Source organism: Hemicordylus capensis, chromosome 5 (genome assembly GCF_027244095.1).
Source record: "Hemicordylus capensis ecotype Gifberg chromosome 5, rHemCap1.1.pri, whole genome shotgun sequence".
NCBI classification, from domain to species: domain Eukaryota; kingdom Metazoa; phylum Chordata; class Lepidosauria; order Squamata; family Cordylidae; genus Hemicordylus; species Hemicordylus capensis.
Genome location: NC_069661.1, coordinates 213,674,022 through 213,696,073, shown reverse-complemented (window position 1 = coordinate 213,696,073; position 22,052 = coordinate 213,674,022). Strand labels below are relative to the sequence as shown.

The window sequence follows — 22,052 nt, the reverse complement described above, 5'->3', positions numbered from 1 at the left end:
AGGGTCAAAGTGGAGGACTGCACCTTTCTACAGAAGCACCCTATCCTGAACTCCGTAGTGGTTGAAGCAGCACAATCTAAGCCACAGAGCCCTGTGGTTTTCTTTGGTAGAATACAGGAGAGGATTACCATTGCCGCCTCCCGCGCAGTATGAGGTGATGCCTTTCAGCATCTTCCTATATTTCTGTGGCCCGATATATTATTACCAGCAGGGATTCGAACTGGCAATCTTCTGCTTTTTAATTGAGCATTTCCCCACTGTGCCACTTTAGGTGACTACTGAATGTTTTAAAAAGTGAATTGAGGAATTCCCACACAATGTTATTTGTTTATTGTAGGACTGCTCTATCAAGTGAGAAGATCATTAGGCTGATATTGATGTATCCCAGCAGTGTGTAACTGAAGGAAAATTGCTCAGGTGTTTACATTTAAATTACAATTTAAATGTAATTGTGATGGAAGTCAGAGGAGAGCTGATCTTGTGGTAGCAAAGCATGACTTGTCCCCTTAGCTAAGCAGGGTCTGCCCAGGCTGCCTATGAATGGGAGACTTGATGTGTGAGCACTGCAAGATATTCCCCTTAGGGGATGGAGCTGATCTGGGAAGAGCATCTAGGTTCCAGGTTTGTTTGTTTGTTTGTTTGTTTGTTTGTTTGTTTGTTTGTTTGATTTCTATACTGCCCTTCCAAAAATGGCTCAGGGCGGTTTACACAGAGAAATAATAATTAAATGAGATGGATCCCTGTCCCCAAAGGGCTCACAATCTAAAAAGAAACATAAGACAGACACCAGCAACAGTCACTGGAGGTTCTGTGCTGGGGGTGGATAGGGCCAGTTACTCTCCCCCTGCTAAATAAAGAGAATCACCACGTTAAAAGGTGCCTCTTTGCCAAGTTAGCAGGGTTAGCAGGAAGTTCCCTCCCTGGTGCATCTCCAAGATAGGGCTGAGAGTGATTCCTGCCTGCAACCTTGGAGAAGCCGGTGCCAGTCTGTGAAGACAATACTGAGCTAGATGGACCAATGGTCAGACTCAGTATCTGGCAGCTTCCTATGTTCCCAAGTGTCGCTTGTCGTGCAGGCTCTCTTGGGTACTTGCCTCCAGAGGTATACAGCTTCCCTAGCTGGATTAGTTAGTTCATTCAGTAAGAGAGCTCAGTGGCTCAAGGAACATTTAAGAACATAAGAACAGCCCTGCTGAATCAGGCCCGAGGCCCATCTAGTCCAGCATCCTGTTTCGCACAGTGGCCTACCAGATGCTGCTGGAAGCCTGCTGTTACTCCCTTGCCATCCAGGTTGTTGGCTGTCACCACATCTTGTGGCAGAGAATTCCACAAGTTGATTATGCGTTGTGTGAAAAAGTACTTCCGTTTGTTGGTCCTAGATTTCCCGGCAATCAATTTCATGGGATGACCCCTGGTTCTAGTATTATGTGAGAGGGAGAAGAATTTCTCTCTGTCCACTTTCTCCACTCCATGCATGATTTTATAGACCTCTATCATGTCTCCCTGTAGTAGTCTTTTTTTCTGAACTAAAAAGCCCCAGGTGTTGTAGCCTTGCCTCATAGGGAAGGTGCTCTAGGCCCCTGATCATCTTGGTTGCCCTCTTCTGCACCTTTTCCAGTTCTACAATGTCCTTTCTTAGATGTGGTGACCAGAATTGTACGCAGTACTCCAAGTGTGGCTTCACCATAGTTTTGTATATGTTTGCCTTTTTTTTGAAGGAGCTCCTCTTGTCCCAGACGGTTTACCTTAAAGGAATTCTTAAGGAAGGGCCTGTCTCTGAGAATGTCCTCAATATGGGGCACTCCAGGCCTCCTCATACTTACCGGTGTCCCCTAAGGCAAGGCCCATGCATAACTGGTCATGCTCCCTGACATTGGCAGAGCATTTGGATGGGGCCAGCTCTACCTTCCTCACATGCACCCTTCCTCATCACTGTGGGGGTGGGTTTTAAATTGCAGGTTTGGCAGTGAGTGAAGCAAGAAAATAACTCCTTTCTTGTCTTGGGTGAAGGGGGCACATATGGGAGGTAGCACTGGCCCTGCCCCCTGATGCAGGCATTACGGGCGGGAGCAGCACTGCCTCCCTTGCATACCTGCTCCTGCCCATCACTATGGGGATGGATTTTAAACTGCAGATTGGCAATGAGGAAGGACACAGCTCCTTTCTCACCATTATCACTGCCGAACCTGCAGCTTTAAATCAACCCATGTAGGTGGTGGGCTGGCTAAGAGCAACAGGCAGTTGAGGTGATACTTGGATGGTGGGGGAGCAGGGCAGGATGCCTGCACTTGCTGCTCCATCTCAGTGGTGCTGCCTGAGGCTGTTGCCTTATGGACGAGCAGCCCCTGCTTTAGTTTAACGGTACATTTTAATAAATATCTTCATCTGCCCAGTGTTGCCACTGAAATTTGGTTACACAGGATAGATGATGTATTGCTAGGTGTGTGATTAGAGGGGTATGAAGGGATCCAATTGGCAGGGACTAGAGACAGGGCCTTTTTGGTTGTGGTCCCTCGAATTTGGAAAGCCCTCCCTGAAGAGCTCTGCCATGCTCCGTTCCTTAGGGTCTTTATAATTTAAAAAATATTTATATCCCACTCCTCCAGTGCAATACTGCTTGGGGCGACTCACAACAGTAAAACAATAAATGTAAAATAAAATTTGAATGTGAAGCGAGAAAGGAGCTCCCTTTCTTCAACAAATAAATTATTAAAAACCCATCTTTTTAGAGAATTTTAGCTGTAACGATATCTTTTTTACACCTTTTAATCTCTTAACTTGTAATGCTTTAACCTGTAATCTTAAATTTTGGTTTTAATTGAGATTTGTTTTTAGCTTGTTTCTATTTTATTGGTTTTATATTGTTTTATAGCGTATTGTTTTGATTGACTTTGTTAGCTCCCCCAAGCAGTAGTGTCCTGGAGGGGCAGGCTATGAATATTTTAAATAAATAATAAATACAAAAGTGTCTTTCCAAAGCACTCTAGAAACAAAATAAATTCAGCTGTCTGGTTAAGGACTGTGGTTGGAATTTGAAAATCACGAGAAGAAACTGCAGGTATTAAGAGTTTGGTAGTAAATGTCATCTGGTGAACTTGAATAAATGTTTTACAGACTATGCATATTCTAGTTGACCATGAGCCCATAAATTGTGGTCTGTGCCCTTCCCAACCTTGCAAGTCACCTCTTTACTACAAAACAAATTTAGTCATTGCTCTGGTGAATAGATTGTATCTTACAGCAAATATGGCAGTCTAAAATGGCTCTTGGACAAAGTGAGAGAGTGGTTGGGAGTAAGGTTTTCTTAGTCTGCACGGTACCCGTATGATGACCTGGTTAATGTGTGTTGGATGATTTGAAGAAGAAAACACACTTTTGTTGTTGGAAGTACATACCTAACCAACTTATTCTGAAGAACTTCTCTTTCCAACGTCTTGGTCTGAACCCTTCAAGTGTCCTGTCTCACTTAATTCTCACAAGAGCTATGTGAGCAAACCGGGCCTAGCTCAAAAGTTTGCTATTGTACTTCATGTCTGAACAGGTATCTGGACATGGGTATTCCTACTCCAGCACGATGATGAACAGCTTTCAGTGTTTTTTTGTCTGGTCCCTCCCGCAACCCCACCTTGGAAAAAGGACATAATTGAGCTGTACATAGAACATCTGACCTTGACACTAAATATTGTGCATGACTACTACTAACAACAGTAAAATTACCTAGCTACTAGTGTAAACACATCTTGGTTATAAATAGAAAAAAGAGAAAAACATTTTGGATTAGCAGGGAAAGTGGGTTGAAACAAAACCTTTTGGCTTCATTTGACAACATTGTCAGAGAAACATGGTAGACTTGCACAGGTGAACATAGCAGAAGTTTTTTCCCCTTAACATGCATGATCTGAAGTTGTGAAAAAGATACATATGCATGTCTTGAGTGTGAGGCAAGTTGTCTTAGAAAGAGGGGGAGTGTATCCCCATCCAAAACAGGCATATCTAAACCATCTCTCGAATCCTGACCCCTTACAGACAGTGCCTCCATCTTGCTTGGATTCAACTTCAGCTTGTTATCTCTCATCCAGCCCAATATCGCCTCCAGGCAGGCACTTAGGGGGGTCATGCCATTTCCTGATGAAGTTGGTATGGAGAAATAGATCTGGGTGTCATCAGAATATTGATAGCATTCCAGACCATACTTCCTGATGATCTTTCCCAGCGGTTTCATTTAGGTGTTAACAAGCATTGGAGACAGTATGGAGCTTTGTGGAACACCACACTTTAGCTCTTGTTTTTCAGAACAACAGTTTCCAAGTAACACCATCTGGAATCTGTCAGAGAGGTAGGAGCAGAACCACTGTAAAACAGTGCCACCCAATCCCACCTCCTTCAAGCGACCCAGCAGGATACCATGGTCAATGGTACAGAAAGCCGCCAAGAGATCCAAAAGGCTCAGCAGAGTCACCCTCCCTCTGTCGATTGCCAATTGGAGATCATCCATCAGGCCGACCAAGGCAGTCTCAACCCCATATCCCACCCGGAACCCAACCAAGGGAGATTAGAGGCAGGTCTGTAATTAGCTAACTCTGAGGGATCCAATGCAGGTTTCTTCAAATAAGGTAATATTCAAATAATATCCTCCTTAAGACAAGGAGGCCATCATCCTATCCTCCCTCAGATAAGCATTTAAGATATTTAACAGACCCTCTCTGATAATATGATTGCCAGATGAAACAAGCCAGGTTGGGCAAGGGTCAAGAGAGCAGATGGTGGGGCGAACAGTCCGAAGCAGTTTGTCCACATTCTCAGAAGCAACAGACTGAAAGTGATCCAATTCAATCCCACAAGAGGGGTTGCTGGGTACCTATAAGCCTGCTCTTCTTGTTAGGTTTGTTCTGTTGAATGCTTGCACAGAGATTTCTTGCCCTTGGGGCACATGTTGAAAGTGTTTTGCTTAACTGTGTTTTATAACTGTTGGTTACCATGAGATATCTGCATATGTCAGAAAGCAGCTATTTCATTAATGCTGCTATTACTACTTTAATTTGTACCTAGTGCAAATACTGTGAGCCAGTTCTGATATAACATAGAGCAAAGATGAATCCTTGTTTTAACACACTGTTTTTCAGTCACACATGCTTGTGCTCCCTCCCTGCGCGTGAGTTGGAGGAATTTTGCTTCTGACTGTGGTTAGAAACAAGCCAAGATTGCTTGTGAGTGTGACAGCTGAACTGACTGTTCCCAGCTCATTCCAACCAAAGTTGATCCATGATCTGAACCCAAGGTTTGAAATTAGAGTTTAATCATGGTTTATTTCAAGTACTTGGTTGGAATGAGCCAGAATCGGTTAATTTGGATGTCTCAACCAATCCTGGCTTGTTTTTAACCACAACTGGGAGTAGAATTCTTCCAAATCACGTGCAGGCAGGGGAGGGTGGAACTTGTGCTTCTGAAGTTGAGAGATGGTGCGTGAAGCCAAGGTTTAATCTTGACATTATGTGATGTGTGAACCTGTCTTGTGATAAGCACTGCTCATAACATAGTTTCACAGCCTTTGCCCAGATGTCTAAAATGTCTGATTCTCTGCCCCCCACTTTTAACTAATCCATACTCTTGCATGTAAGTTGTAGAATTTATAGCCAGTAGCAGTGCAAGAAGATGCTGTGGCAGGTTCTTCCTGTGAAGCTCTTGCAGCCTAATTCTGTGTATGTTTACTCAAAAGTCTTTCTTAGGGCCAGACTACATGCTACATAAGAGAGAGATGATGGGCTCTCCCAGTATCACCAGTTCTTTAAAAATGAAATCAGATTGGAGAGGGGTGTTGAATCATTTCCAGTCAAAATCTCCCCCTCATCCAGGCTGCTGTTCGTTTGTGGAGGTTAGAAAATAAGTACCTGTATTTTGCTTTATGGTATGTCATCTTAATGTGATCTAGATTATGTACCTGCTGGCATGTACCAAATATGTACAGTACAGCTATGCATATATATCTTTGTGTTCCATTCCTTGGATTACTTTAAACCATTATTTCACCTGTCTACATGTTTGTGACTTTTATGGATAGTTTATACTAATTGAAATTTGTCTTCTTTTAAATTGTAGAGATGCTACAGTTTGTCAGCAACCAAGTTGGAGAGTTTCCAGATCTGTTTTCTGAACAGTTGTGTGGCACCTTTCAGAGCAACAGCACTTGTAATGGTAGTGGAACAGTTGATCCTTCGTCACAGAGACCCTACAGCCAGGGGCAGCTACAGTCTTTCCTGCCTAATGCAGCTCCTCCCCAGCTTCAAGCTGTGCAAGTGAAAGTATCTCAGACAGCCACTGCAACTCCTGCCCCACAGCGGGCTGCACCCCCTCTTCAGCCTCGTCCCCAGGTTCAGCCTCAGCTCCAACAACAGACTGTGATGATTACTCCAACTTTCAGCTCTGCTCCCCAGACCCGGTTCATTCAGCAGCCTGTAATATACCAAAACGCAGCCACAAGTTTTCAAGGTAACTCTCAAGGCCCTCGAAAAGATCATTGTACTTAGCTGTTGAAATTGCATGCCCTTGCCATCTAGGAAAGCTAAGAATTATTGACAAACAGCAGAGTTTGGAACCATCATTCTTGTTGTTTTGTATATTTATTTACAACATACAAAATCAATAAAAAATTAAAATCTAGAATAGTAATTTTTTTCAAGCCCATAGCGCCTGCAGAAATCACCAGTGGCAGACATCCAGACTATTAGAGTGTGTGCACAGTGAACACACCGTACATGCTATGGGGAAGTGGCAAATTTCATCCATCTTCTCTCTCTTTTGTAGCATATGGTGACTCTTGAAAATATGTCCCTGAGGGTTGTGCCGCCCTTCAGCAGTCAGCTACAGAGGGAAAGGGAGATTGAAAATCACCTTTCCCCCATAGTGCATGCAGCATTGCTGCATGCACACTTCATTAGTCTGAATGTCAGCCACTAACATTTTCCAGAAGATCTGGACAGCATTTCAAGACATTTCCAAATGTTTGCTGGAACAGATTAGACTTCACTAATCTTCTGAAGGCTATCAATGAGTGAGCTAGCACTCTCTAGCAAGGGCTCATTATTAAAGCAGCCCAGCCTCTTGTGCCAGTCCAGCCAACCTAATTTCAAGTGATGGCTGCACTTTGAGTGGACTCCATCTGATCTTCCCAGTGTCTCGGGAGACTTATGAGGAAGGACACATTCTCTGAACCTATCATTGGGAAGGCTACTCTCCTAGGAAACTCTTTCTCAGGTTGAGGGAAGCCAATCTCATCAATTGGGCTGGCAGGGACCAGTGTGGGCTGAATCACCTTGCTTGACAAGACATGGGAATTGGAAGTGTTGAAGCAGTATTGCTGATCCTGCAGAAAAAGAATCATCTGAATGAGAGTCCTTCTTCTACCTGGGAATGTATATCCAAGACAATAAAACATTAAAAAGCAATGTAGGGCTGTATTGACAGAAATAGGAGTATAGAAGTTGTTTTGTGCACAATGTCCTTTCTATCGATCGATCGATCTATCTATCTTATATACCGCCCAAAACTTATGTGTCTGGGTGGTTTACAAAAAAGCAGTACAAATTAAAATTTTAAAACGTTAAAACAATTTAAAATTAACACAATGTTAAAAACTGTAGCAAGTTAGTAATTTATTGCGGTCCATGACTAGTCAAAATACACACAAAGCATAAGTCAACTAACAGAACAAAATCAAAACAATAACTTAATGACACTGTATCAAATTATATAAAATCTCAGTTACAGCTAAGTTGTTCCCTTCTCAATTTACACGCTGCTGCCCAAAATCTTGCTATCTGCATGTCGATCCACCAGGAAATAGGGAATATAATACTCTTCTGATCGACTCAGTCTATTTTTTAGAAGTGGTTCAATCCAGGTAGTACGAATGTCCCTGTAGTAAACACAGTGTAAAAGGACATGTGCAACTGACTCAGTATCACCCGCACCACATGGACATAGCTGGTTCCTTAGTGAGATCCCCTTAAATCTACCATCTAAAATGGCAGAGGGCAAGGCATTAAACCCCGCTAGTGAGAAGGCTCTTCTCTGATTTAAAGTGGTCAAGTGGACCAGGTATGCAGCAAATTGGGAGTAATTTGAGAAACCGCCTGGGGTGCTGTTGATGGTAACTAGGCTTAGATCCATTTGCTTCTCCATATCTGCCACACGTTGTTTAATAATCTCTTTGGCAGCATCGTGACAATAAATATTGCGTTGAGAAGCCATATCTCCCCTGATTGTCATGGAGGCTCTTGCTCCAAGATGAGTGAAACTCATCTTTCAATACCAAGGGGGCAAGGCCCTGGGAGAAGGCATGTAATTTAAGCCAATAGTTAAATGTATGGAGCTGCACCTATGCCGCAACTCTTAATTAATCCTGTTTCCAGATGCAGAATGGCATTTGATACGCATCTGAGCACTTGAAAAGTGGCATGAAGGAATCCGGCCTGCACCACTTCTAGAGGCTTAAAATCACAGGTGTGACAGATCTGAACCCCATATAACATTTGTGCCAATATTTTGGCCTGATACACCCTAAGTGCCGCCGGAATGTAATGTCCCCCATTGGTGTGGAAACATTTTAATACAGCATCGGCACTCCTCTGCGCACTTGCTGCTGCGTACTTGCATTGCGGTCTTGATCCTTTTGCGTGGAAGACTAGACCCAGGTATTTATAAGTCTTGACCTGCAGAACCCTGCAACCGTTGATTTGCCATTTGTGTTCTTTTGGCCTCTTGTCAGATACCATAACCTTGGTCTTTTGTGTGTTTATGACAAGAGACTCTTCATCACAAAACTGTGTGAGTATTTGTAGCGCCCTCCTCATGCCAACAAGCAATCTTGATAATATAGCCGCATCGTCGGCATACAGTAAAATCGAGATGGGTCTACCCGCTAGTTTTGGCTGATGGATGTCAGGGTTATCTAAGAGGGGGATTAAGAAATTAATATAAAAATTAAATAAAAAGGGAGCTAATATGCAGCCTTACTTAACCCCCTTCTCAGTAGCAACAGGATCAGACAAATGGCCTTTGTTATTACACTTAACTATCAGAAAGGTGTTCTTATATAACATACGGATAAGAAAGAGTAAGCGAGGGTCTATGGAAGTATTGGCCAACTTGTTCCAGAGGCGGGATCTGGGGATTGAGTCAAATGCAGCTTTAAAATCAATAAATGCCATGTATAGAGAGGAGGAGTTGTTGTTAGTGTACTTTTCCGCTAGATGGCTCAGAAACAAGGCCTGTTCCAATGTGGACCGACCAGCATGAAAACCAGCTTATTCATCTCTGAGAATATTATCTTCCTCTTGTTGTAGAAGTGTCTGGCGTATACTTTGCTTACTATGCTCAGCAAGCTTATTTTTGGGTAATTAGAAGGATTAGAATGTTGGCCATTCTTAAAAGTGCGGACAATGACAGCTGTGCTCCATTCTTTGGGTATACAGCCTACCTGATCAATATAAGAAAAAAGATTTGCCAGAAATGGTGCTCACCAGTCAAGATCTGCTTTTAATAGCTCCTCAGGAATCATATCCACTCCAGGTGCCTTGCCTAATTTTAATTGCGCTACTAAACTGACAATTTCTTGGGAGTAACTGGAGGCCAGGAGGGGAGTGCATCCAAACGGTATAATAGGGAAGAACCCCTTATATGATTGGATGAGTATAGGGACTTGAAGTGGGTCACCCAAACATCTGCCGGGATGCAACATCTGAGTTTAAGGGAACTCCCCTTTGAGCTGGCGACACAATCCTCCAAAAGGTTCTGGAATCTTTCAGTCTGGAGGCAGATTTAGTCATTCCCAGTCTGGAGGCAGATATAGTCGTTCCCAGTCTGGAGGCAGATATAGCCGTTCTGAAGCTTCCCTAATGGCAGTTCTCTTTTTAGCCCTTATCAGTGCTTTATATTTTTTCTTCTGATCTAAAAATTTTTGGGCTGTCACCGAATCGACATTGGCCTTTTAGAGATTAAATTTTGTAACCAGCTCTTTTTTGGCTTGGATGCAATCCTGATCAAACCAGCTATAGGATTTGCTTCCTCTAGTGGGGACTGTTTTAACAGCCTGGGCCAGACAGTGCTGAATCTTCTGGACATTTGTTAAAAACTGTAAGTCTAATTAAAAGTCTGGGTGAACAAATATGTCTTTAACTTCCTTTTTAAAAGTTGCCAGAGAGGGGAAGCTCTTATTTCAGTAGGGAGTGCATGCCAAAGCCTTTGGGCAACAATAAAGAAGGCCCATTCCTGAGTAGCCACAAGATGAGCCAGTGGCAACTATAGATGGACGTCTCCAGATGATTACAATGGGCAGTGGGGCTCATGGTGAATAACATGTTCTCTTAATACCCAGGGTCTAAGCAGTTTAGGGCTTTATAGGTTATAACCAGCACCTTGTATTTTGGCCAGAAAGATATTGGCAGCCAAGGTAGCTCTTTCAATACAGGAGTAATATGATCTCTCCAAGACGACCCAGAGACCAACCTGGCTGCTGCAGTTTCTGGCCTACGTACAAAGGCAGTCCCACATAGAGCGCATTGCAGTAGTCAAGTCTGGAGGTTGCCAGCATATGTACTACTGTTCTGAGGTCGTTAATCTCAAGAAATGGACGCAGCTGGTGCATCAATCAAAGATAATAGAAAAGCACCTCTGGCCACCACCTCAATCTAGGACACCAGAGAGAGGTTTGGATCCAGAAGCAGACTGCGTACTTGTTCCTTCTGGGGAAGTGTGACCCCATCCAGAACCGGCAGATCAGAATAGTCTCCCGAGTTCTGACCCCACACAACAAGTACCTCTGTTTTATCTGGATTCAGTCTGTTTATCTCTCATCTAGCCCATCACTGTCCACAGGCAGGCGTTTCGGGAGGTTATGCCTCCTTCTGATGATGTTGACATGGAGAAATAGATTTGGGTGTCATCAAGCATACTGATAGCATCCTGCACCAAATCTCCTGATGATCTCTCCTAGCAGTTTCATGTAGATGTTAAACAACATTGCAGACAATATGGAGCTCTGAGAGACAACATATGAAAGTTTAGATTTTGAAGAGCAACAGTCTCCAAAGTACACCATTGGGAATATACCCAAGAGGTAGGAGTGGAACCACTGCAATGCAGTGCCTCTCACCCCCAACCCTGTCAGATGCTTCAGCAGGATATTATGGTTGATGGTATTGAAAGCCCCTGAGATATTCAAAAGGACCAACAGAGTTATACTCCCTCTATCAATTGCTAATTGGAGGAACTGAAGGAATTGTACTATGAAAAGGATTAATATGAATTGTTTGTGAAGCTTTATTGCATTATTTTTTGATCATGCAACAGAAAATAAAGCTTAAGATTTTTAGTATGTGTACTTGGAAGTAGATTTCCTTGAAGTCAGTAGGATAGTTCTAAGGAAGTATGTTTGTTCAGATTTATTTGTTAGTTTGTTTGAAAAAAATTATACCCTGCCCCTCCAGTACATTAGTGCTCGAGGCAGCTCACAACATTTATAAAATAGTTACAATATAGAAATCAGACTAATAAAATTAACCAAATTAAACAAGTTAAAAATCCAAGCTAAAACCTCAATCAGAATTAGCTTTTAAAATTTCAAATTAAATTCTTTAAAACGCTAAAAACTAAGAATTATAAAACTAAAGACTAAAGAACCTACCAGATATAAGGAACAGGTGAAACATATAAACCACTATAAATATTTGTGGTTTATAGTTGTGCTATAAACCACAAATGAGGCTTAATGACAGCATTGTAAAGGAAGAACTTGCCCCACCCCACCCCCGCCAAAAAAAGGTCAAGAAGCATTTTTTGTCTAGGCGTTAGTAATAGCCTCGACCAGGGGTTCCCAACCTATGGTCCTCCAGAAGTTGTTGAACTTCTCCTATCATCCTCATTCACAGTTTATTGTGGCTAGGTATGATGGGAGTTGTAGTTCAGCAACATCTGAAGTTGGGAACTCCTGGCCTAGAGAAAAAGTTGTTTGACTTTTTTTACCCTTCAGTTCTCTTAATTGCAGCTGGTTTGTAGTTCTTCAGATTACTTTTCCATTTCTAATGCTTTGCCAGATCTAATGCTGTAAAGAGGAAGTATTGGAGAAAGACCTACAGCGACTTATGAATAGATGTTTGGTAGAACACTGACCATGAGTGAGTGATCAGGGATTGCAGCTTACTGTCACAATGATAAGCCATAGCTTCTCTTTGTTAAGACAGTTCCTCAAATTTTCCTTGTTTTTCTTTTAGTGTTGCAGCCCCAGGTTCAGAGCCTGGTGACTTCCTCCCAAGTTCAGCCAGTTGCCATCCAGCAGCAGGTGCAGACTGTGCAAGCTCAGAGAGTATTGACACAGACTGCCAATGGCACAATCCAGGCGCTGACGCCAGCCACAGTCCAGGCAGTAGCTGCTCCTCAAGTCCAGCAGGTTCCAGTGAGTAGTTTTATGTTGTAACATGGGTGGGTTATAAATACCACCTTCTTATTTATGTATTTTTTCTATGTAAACTGCTTTGATAACTTTGGTTGAAGAGCAGTATATAAATAGTTGCCGTGGTGGGTGGGGTGGATAAATTAGATATCTGTAGGGATCCATGGTCACTCACAACTGGGTCTTCTGCGCCTGCGCAGTAAGCCATGGAAGAATCTTTAGCTCCGTTTAGGCGCTTACTGTCCCTTTAAGCTGTAGCGATATTGGAGCCTTGAAAGGGAGCCTATGCTATAGTACCAGTAGTAGAGTGCCTCTCTCTTCAGTTTCTTCTCTGCTGCTCGTGCTGCTTCGGGAAAGATCTGCTCCAGTTTCCCCTCGTTCCTATGAGAGATGTAGAGACTTTTTCCACTTGAAACATGGTTTGACTTGGACTGTTTTCTGAATACTCTTCTCTTATCATTCTGGACTGTTTCTAAATTCAGTATTCTACCTCAGATTGTTACTGGACTCGGTTTGCTACTCCCTTCTGTTTTGGCATTTTCTCTCCGATCTTTGGCTGACCCAGACTGTATTGGATTAAGCTATGTCTGCCCCTAAGAGTTTCAAGTGTTTTTCAGCTTATAAAGGCACTATGCTTTCCTCAGATGGACATACTGATTGCCTAATTTGTTTGGGGGACTCCCACAACACTAGTGCATGTAAAGTCGGTGTCTCTTTTTTAAAAAAAAGACAAAGACATGACTGAACTGTGAACTTCGATTAAAGGTGTCCCTGTATGAGAATATTCTTTGCCCAGGGATGCTGAGACTGAGCCTGCCTTCACAGCCAGAAACATTGGCATCTAGTAGGTCGGCGCCTTTGGCATTGATCTTGGTGCCTGCACCATCAACGTCCATGCCTTTGGCATTGATCGGCACCTTTTAAGAAGTCCATGGAACGAGGGTGCGAAAGGCATAAAGGTAAACATGATCATGACTGCTCAGTGTCTACTGAACTCCACAAGAAGGAGATGCATGTCTCTTTGGGGTTGTCGTCCGTGGCAAAACCAGCTCCAACTGAGTCTTCCTCAGTGTCAGGATTGGCGCCGAAGGTTTTGACACTGGCAAGAATGCCTTCTCCCGCATTGGCACAGCCTGCAACGTCTTTTTCTCCTCAACCTGTTGCACCAGCTTCGTTGACACTGAAACCCCCAAGTGCAGCTCCCTCAATGTCAATTGGACCTCGACCCCTGGTGCCACTGTGTTCGATGTCAACTACACTGGCATCAAATGAGACACCCTCGACTCCGAGATGCTCAGAGTCAGAAATACACTTTGCCGACGCCGACTCTTACTTTGTCATTGGTGCCGTCGACGTCTATACAGGCTCCGATACATATTATGTCTACAGACTTTCATCACCTTTCTCCAGTTCATTCTACTCTATTGTCACCAATAGTGATCTCCCATACAAAGGCAGTCCAATCACCATCACATTGTTCATCCGAATATCCAGTGACGTCCTCCTTAGATTCACTGGCTCTCCAAATTTTGCTGTACCAGGAACTGGAGTGTCTCTTGGGTTCTGTGAACTCAACCCCTTCAGGTGCTACCTTTTAAGGGGTTCACTCAATCGCCAGGTCTTGATGTTGAAGAACCTGAATCTCCTATGCTAGTTCCAAGAACACCAACAGGTTGTTTGTCCACACTTAAACCACAATGCCCTTTGGCATTACCTTATAGAGAGCATTTTCATTTTTCAGCTCCGTGTGCTCGCTGTGATCCTCTGGATTATTATAGGTCTCCAGGGGCTTTTGATTCACCTTAGGCTTCCCTTAGGCTTAGGGAAAGCTTTTGTTCTCACTCCCTTTATAGCTCTCCAGCCCTTCCTTATGATTTCAAAGGATTTAAACTTTGGAAGATTATGTGTCTTAGGGGAATTTTGCCGGATCCGCTGAATGTTCCTTCTATGGATTCTTTCAAGAAACCTGCTGTTCCACTGGTGTCTTTGAGACCTCCCACTCCAATGCCAAGGGCGCCCCACCCATTCCGCTATTGCTGGTCTTGCCGACTCCTGAGCCTCCACACATCCTTGCTTGTCCAGTAACTAACTCCTGCTCCACCAGTACTTCCTGAGCCAGTATTTTCTCCATCTGTACCGGCGTCACAGTCTCTTCCCTTACTTCCGGCTCCTACAGATCCTGTCCCCCTGGATCCTGACTTGGATGGGGAATCTTCGTACGCCTCAGATCCTGACTTGGATGTGTCGGGAATACACCTGGGAACTTCACCTGATGAAAACATGGGCAATAGGCCTTCAGACTTCCTGTTGGAAGAAACCAAATCCTATGGGGCCCAAGTCCAAGAGATGGCTAAGGTCTTAGGCCTTGAAATTCCTCCACTGGAAGTTAGTCATGGATTCAGTGTATAGTAGTCCACCTCCTTTGTGATATACCCCACAGCTCGCAGCTGCTAAGACCACTTGGTCAGCTCCAGAGACTGCTACGTTTGCCATGCAAGGAATTAGAGAACCTATATCGGGTCCAGGAGGCCTCGTGTCCCTTTGTTTAAACACCCAGCGCCAAACTCACTAGTGGTTTATTGTGCGCTACATTTGAACTCCATGCAAAAATACTGGGCCGCAGTGGATAAAGAAGGTCATAAGATTGGCTCTCTAGCTTGGAGGTTTTACTTTTCACTCAAGATAGAAAACTACCTGGCCTGCATGGCCAAATACCTGCAATCCTTACGGGACAACATGAGGGAAGAGGCAGCCTCTCTACAGGATCCTTTTGACCCTCTCAAAGCCGGCAGACCTCACAAGACAACAGCTGAGCACCACCAAACATGTTACAGAGACTGAATCAAAAGTATTGGCTGGGTCTGTTGCACTTTGCTGTCATACTTGGTTCTGTTCTACACCTCTGGAGCCAGGAATGAAATAAAAAATGGAGAATCTTCCTTTTGATGGGGAAGGATTGTTCTTAAAAGACACAGATGATACCATGGAAATTTTTTTTAAAATCGCACTTTACTGCCAAGACCTTCACTCCATCTCAGTTGTCTTCCTCTTACTATCAAAGGTATCGACCTTCCTTTTAAGTACCAACCTTGGCCCTCCCAAGGGAGAGGTGCTTACTGTGGTGGATATAGGCAGTGTTCTAGACACCCCTTCCACCAGTGTCAAAAGGGCCAACAAAAAGCTAAATCTCAAGAGCAACCAAAGCAGTCTTTTCAATGCTTCAGACCTGGAAGTGTCTGTGCCCCTGCCCCCAGCTGACATCCATCTCGCCCCTTGCCTACCTTCTTGGTGCCACATAATAACAGACACCTGGGTGTTATGCATAGTGTACGACAGCTATGCTATTGAATTTGACTCTACCCGCCCACGCGGACATAAAATACACCCATGCAACTCTTATCCTTGAAGAAGAGGTAACCACTACAAAAGGATGCCATAGAACCAGTTCCAACTTCCTCCATGCACACTGGGTTCTATTCTAGATACTTCCAGATCCCTAAGTCTGATGGTGGGCTCTGCCCCATCTTGGACTTGAGAGAGAACTAAAGAAATTTATACAGACCTCAAAATTTCATATGATTTCTCTACAGTCAGTCTTGCCACTGCTGTGGGGAGGAGGAATGGCTTGCGTCTTTAGACCTGAAGGACACTTATTTTCACATATCTATATGTTTATGGCACCTCCAGTTCTTGTGTTTCTGCTGCTTGGGCGCCCAAGCCTACCAATACAAGGTACTCGCATTTGGACTCTGTACCACCCCAAGGATTTTCACAATGTCCATGGCGGCTGTTATTGCCTACCTTCATGTCCAAGGTGTGTCAGTCTTCTCCTATCTTGATGACTGGTTTACAGCAAAAGAGAAATAGGCTTTACTGTTCAACTTGCAACTTTCTCTCTCTCTCTCCTGGCAGATCTGGGGCTCACTGACAATATGAAAAAATCAGTTCTGACCCCCCAGCACCAGGTACATCAGGGTGGTTCTAGATGCAGCTGAGAAATGTGTGTACTTACCTGCAGAACGTATACAGGCCATTTCCTCCTTGGTGGTCACCTTCCAGTCTGTCCCCAGACAACGAATTCATTCCATCCAGCGCTTATTGGGCCCAATGGCATCTTGTACAACAGCAGTGGAAAACGCATGCCTCAGGATGAGGAGGTTCCAGCTCTGGCTGCTGTTTGTCTTCTGGCTGACTCTGGACAACCAAAACAAGTGGTTAGTTGTCCCAGATAATATCCTACAAAACATACTGTGGTGGTCTCAGCCAGACTCCCTGACGCAAGGAATTCCCTTTCAGATGTTGGTCACTACCGATGCATCGATGCAGGGTTGTGGTGCCCACTGTGGAACCCACAGCAACAGCGACTCCAAATTTATTTTTTAGAGTTCCTGCCTGTTTTCCTAGCCTTCAAGGCATTTTTACCCATCATCCAGAGCCAAGTGGTTCAAGTACACTACGGCTATTGCATACCTGAACCATCAAGGGGGTTCTGTGTCTATGTCCCTGAACAACCTTGCCATACAACTGTGGGACTGGTCTTGCATTATGATATTACACCTATGGCCATCCATATCAAGGGAGACGATAATATTCTGGCTGACTCCCTTAGTTGGGACGTTTCCTTCTCTGCCCTCCATGAGTAGGAGCTTATTTACACAGTTTTGTCAGACCTTTTTGACTCATGGGGTACACCCACTATGGACTTATTTGCCACAGTGACCGATACTAAGGGCTCTACGTTCTGTTCTAGGGTGGGCCTTGGCAAGGGATCACTAGGAGATGCTTTTCAACTGCGTGGGCAGGGCAGGCTTTATTATTTTCCACCCCCCTTTTCTCGTTGTTATCCAGGGTAATTGGAACGATCCTCCAAGAGTACACACAATGCATACTGGTGTGCCCCTGGTGGCCCCGGTAACAATGGTTCCTAGCTCTTCTATGGCTATGCAAAGGCTCTTATCGTCACCTTCCACCTTGTTGACATCTCATGAGAGGAGGTGGTCAGGTTTTCCACCACGCTCTGAGGTCCCTCTTGTTGACGGCGTGGAGGCTGAACTTCTAGACAACATCCTGCTAAATTAAAGAGGCCTCTACAAGAAGGTCCTACAAGTGCAAATGGAAGCGTTTCGCATCCTGCTCTTCCGTGAAAGGCTTTCACTCTCTCAAGGCCTTGATATGGCAGATACTCCTCTATCTCAGCTGTCTCAAGGGACTGGAACTTTCTAATACCTCTGTTAAGGTTCATCTCACCACCATTTCAGCACACCACCAGGTCAATCCTGATCTAAACGCTTTCTAAAGGGGGTTAACAACCTATACTGTCCATTGCGGGCACCCATTGAGCCTTGGAGCCTCTCACTTGTGCTGTCCACTCTACAGAGGCCCCCTTTGAACCATTGCTATCTTCTTCCATGAGACTATTATGTCTGAAAACTGCCTTCCTTGGCGAGTCAAGTCAGTGAACTCACTGCACTAAGAGCAGATTCCCCTTATACCAAATTCTATCCATACAAGGTTATGCTTCACCTGGATCCTAACTTCTGTCCTAAAATTGGATCAGACTTTCATATCAGCCAGGACATTGTGTTGCCTACGTTCTTCTGTAACTCTTCTACCCCCCCCCCCCGCCCCGGCGAACATTCTGTGCACACCCTGGATGTCAGAAGGTGTCTCCTTTACTTTTTGGACTGCAAAAAGCAATTCAAGTGGTCGAACAAACTATTCATCTCCTATACGGGCACTAGTGTAGATCTCGCCATTTCAAGACAAAGATTGTCCAACTGGCTAGTTCAGCAGACCACCTCTTGTTACAAGAAGCAAGGTGTTCAGCCACCCTCCCAAGATCAGGGCGCATTCCACTAGGTCCATGGCTACCTCAGCTGCCCACATGTCAGGTATCAGCATGAAGGACATTTGCAGGACTGCTGCCTGGTCCTCTTGCCTGCCCTTTGTCTGACACTATGCTGTGGACTTGCGATTTGCTTCAGAGGCCAATTTTGGTCAGGTGGTCTTAAAATACTGTAACTGCTAGCACCCACCTCCTCTTCATGGGAGCTAGTCACTCACCCAGTTGTGAGTGACCCATAGATCCCTACAGAGATAAACAGGTTGCTTACCTGTAACTGATGATCTCTGTGGGGATCCATGGTCATTCACAACACCCACCTGGCTGTCCCCTCTGCTAGCTTATTTTTCACAAATACTGTTTACATACCTGTGCTGCTCTGATTTTTGGCTGTTTTCTCCTACCTCTGGATGTTGTCAGTCTCTTTGCAGTGGCCGTTTCAGGAACCGAAGAGGGAGGCGATCTACTGCTGGTACTATAGGCTCCCTTTCAAGGCTCTGATATCACTGTCCCTTAAAGGGACAGTGAGTGCCTAACAGAGCTAAAGATTCTTCTGTGGCGTACTGCGTAGGTGCAGAAGACCTGGTTTTGAGTGACCATGAATCCCCACAGAGATCGTAAGTTACAGTTAAGCAATTTGTTTTTCTCTGATCTTCTCTGTAGCAACGTTCCTTCTGAACCATATTTTAAAATAATGTCACTGGTGAACATGCTCTGACCTCTAAGCTGTGAAGCTCTCCATCTCTCTGGGCATAGGAAGTTGGTCATCAATAGGATAAACTCTGTAGGGTAGTGTAGCCATAGAAAAATGATCAGCAGTTATTGATACCAGAAGGAGGACAGTGAAGGAATTTTGAAGAAAATGGTCAGCTTTTCTAAACTTCTAGCTTAACAATTGTAGAGACCTGAGGCATACTAGGTTGTTATATTTTGTAATGTTACAACAATTGTGATATACAGAGGGGAAAGGCATGAGATGCCACAGGGCATTTCACTTCTGCAAGCTTTTAGCAGATCGAAATGGCATGTTTTTAAAACTGTGCCCAGAAGCTTTAAAAAGTTGTTTGTTTCCAGAAGGGGAAAGGAACGTGATTGATTGCACTGAATGCCACAGTGGAAGCCAGACTCCATTATTCGCCCCACAATTGTAGTCAGACAGTAGCTAGTGTACTTAAGGTCTGGCTGCACAACCAAAACAGGTTGGCTTATTGGTGAGCTCATATTGGTCTCTGGCTTGTGCAAAAAGGAGCATGAGATGGAGACCTACTGAAATAGCAGTGGAACTCGATGTTGACATACAGACGTCTGTTTAAAAAGACTCCACTTGCTGCAGTATTTGTATTACTTTCCTTGCAGCACTAAAGTTTTATTCTCCTTCCAGGTCCTTGTCCAGCCACAGATTATCAAGACAGACTCTCTTGTCTTAACAACATTGAAAACTGATGGCAATCCTGTTATGGCTACTGTTCAGAATCCAGCCCTCACAGCTCTGACTACTCCTATTCAGACAACAGCCCTGCAGGTACCATGGGATTCTTTGCTTGACTTTATCTAAGTTGCTCTTTCTCCCTCTAACTTTAAGGTTGTTTTCCCAAGGGGTCTCTAAAATTAAATATGAAAAAACTCTGTCTGTCTTAGAGTTCTATGCCATATGAGTTCATGGAACTTGCCTTGGAGACAGGAATAGCTCTGTCTATACAGCCACTATGGGAAACACCTATATCGGGTAGCAGCAGTATAGGAAGATGCTGAAAGGGAGGAGGCTATGGTCAACCCCTCATGTATTCTACCAAATAAAATCACAGGGCTCTGTGGGCACCAGGAGTCGAAATCGACTTGATGGCATACTTTATACAGATGTATATATTATGTGTATCTTTAGGTTTTTTCTATGTGGTTTATCCAAACGAACCTATATCTTTAAAGATTAGAATGAGAAGAGACCTTTAGAAGCTGAGTAAGTTAGCACAATTTCTTAGGAAAAAGTCCAAAGACTTTGCTTAAGCTGAATAGCAGCTTGTCTTCATCAAGGCTATCCATGCAACTTGTGCATACTTGGCAGTCTGTACTAACTGGAGAGCAAAGATCAAGGGCACCTTACTGTTTATCTTTCTTAGATATTTGCAACATAGGAACATGACCTCATAATGTTCTGTACTTTTACTTCTGTGGGTCAAGGGATTATGTAGTCTTAAAACATGTCACATTTTAAGACATTTCTAAACTGTATTCTGCACAGCTTGATGCCTGTAGGCATTCGGGTCAATAGTTTGGTAAGTTACAAAACCAAGGATGACCGGGTCTCCTGAGAGTGTGCTGCCTTCTGCATGTTCCCCTCTGCACATCAAGGTCATCGAGATAGGTTTGTCTCTGGACGCCACCAGCTCATCTGACGGTGACTTGGAATGGGCTTTTTCTGTAGTCACTCCTGAGCTATGGAATGCATTCCCTATAGACATTCGTGGTTTAGTATCTTTCCCAGCCTTTAAAAGAGCCCTCATTTTTTTAGCCAGGCTTTTTATAATCTCTGAATACTTTAAATTGTTTTAACAGTTTGTTTTATTCTGTGTGTGTGTGTGTGTGTGTGTGTGTGTGTGTGTGTGTGTGTTTGTGTCTAGAGCCTTTGGATCAGGCAGTATATAAATTAAATAAATAATAAATAGTTTCTACAGGTGATAGTCTATTAAATATGGAAACATCTGGAGAAATCAAGCATGTTTCATGGTAAAGGTGGATTCCTACATCAAAATAATATATATATTTTGCTTTCTGCAACTAATATGGTAATACTCAGTGTGATATGTGTTGGAAAGAAAATTCATATGGAAATACTCCCCCCATCCCAACAAAGTGCTTAAACTCAATGGTTCTTTCATTCTGTTCAGAGCTTCTGTGCATTGATGATATTTCTGTGTTGCTGTCTCATTTTTTTGTTCTTGCTTTTAGGTGCTGGAAGTATTTTAATAACCTAGTATTTTAATAACCTAGTGTGCAAGAGATGACAGGAAAGCTTAAACTCTAGTACAAAGATTTGAATTGGGAAAAGACTTGTTCACCTGAAAAAACAAACTTGATAATCTTGAATAGTATCATGGGTGGAGTCCTGGAAGTAGAAGCCCTTGTTGATCCCCATATTGCCTGTTGTGGTGTGGGGTAGGCGCATAGGGACCCACCATTCTTATCTTGCAGCATTTCCCCCCCCCCCCCCCGGCAAGGAAGTGTCCAGAATGGAGAGATAATTTTCTTGGAAATGGAAAAGCTTAATGCATATTGAATCAGATCACTGGTCAATCTAGTCAATCTCTCTACTCTGACAGGCAGTGACTTTCCAAGATCTCAGATAAGGGGTATTTCTTCATAGTCTCTGTGCAGTTTTCTAGAACTTGGCCTAAGTAATTTTGGCATGAGCCATCCCTCTATGGAACCAGAGTGCACACGCAGATAGGTGTCTCTCCTCCCTCAGTTCCCTCAGCATTAAGTGTGATTGCTGTGCCAACAAGGAACAAGCCAAGAATGAGACTTAGGAGCCTAACAGGAGATGTTTAACTTCCTTGTAATTTAAACCTACTGGCTCTAGTCCTACCCTCAGGAACAGGAGTGAACAAGTCTGTTTCTTCTTTATGACAGCTGTTGGAGATATTTGAATATGACTACCGTATCTTCCCTTAGTCTCTCCATGGAGTCTGCTAATCTTCCATTGGTGTGACTGGAAAGAAACCACTAAGAGGAAGTTGCTTTCCTGTAACTGATCTTTGAGTGGTTATC

At 43.8% G+C, this 22,052-nt stretch overlaps 1 protein-coding gene across 5 annotated transcripts in view; it reads left to right on the top strand.

Moving 5' to 3' along the window:
• SREBF2 (sterol regulatory element binding transcription factor 2) overlaps positions 1 to 22,052 on the top strand; it is a 68,933-nt gene that overhangs the window by 10,750 nt on the left and 36,131 nt on the right. For all 5 annotated transcript variants that reach the window (XM_053254309.1, XM_053254306.1, XM_053254304.1 and 2 more), the window contains exons 2-4: positions 6,097 to 6,486; positions 12,267 to 12,448; positions 19,669 to 19,809. In XM_053254309.1, coding sequence (XP_053110284.1) covers positions 6,099 to 6,486; positions 12,267 to 12,448; positions 19,669 to 19,809 — 711 coding nt within the window. In that variant the 5' untranslated portion in view covers positions 6,097 to 6,098. The remainder of the gene's footprint in view (positions 1 to 6,096; positions 6,487 to 12,266; positions 12,449 to 19,668; positions 19,810 to 22,052) is intronic.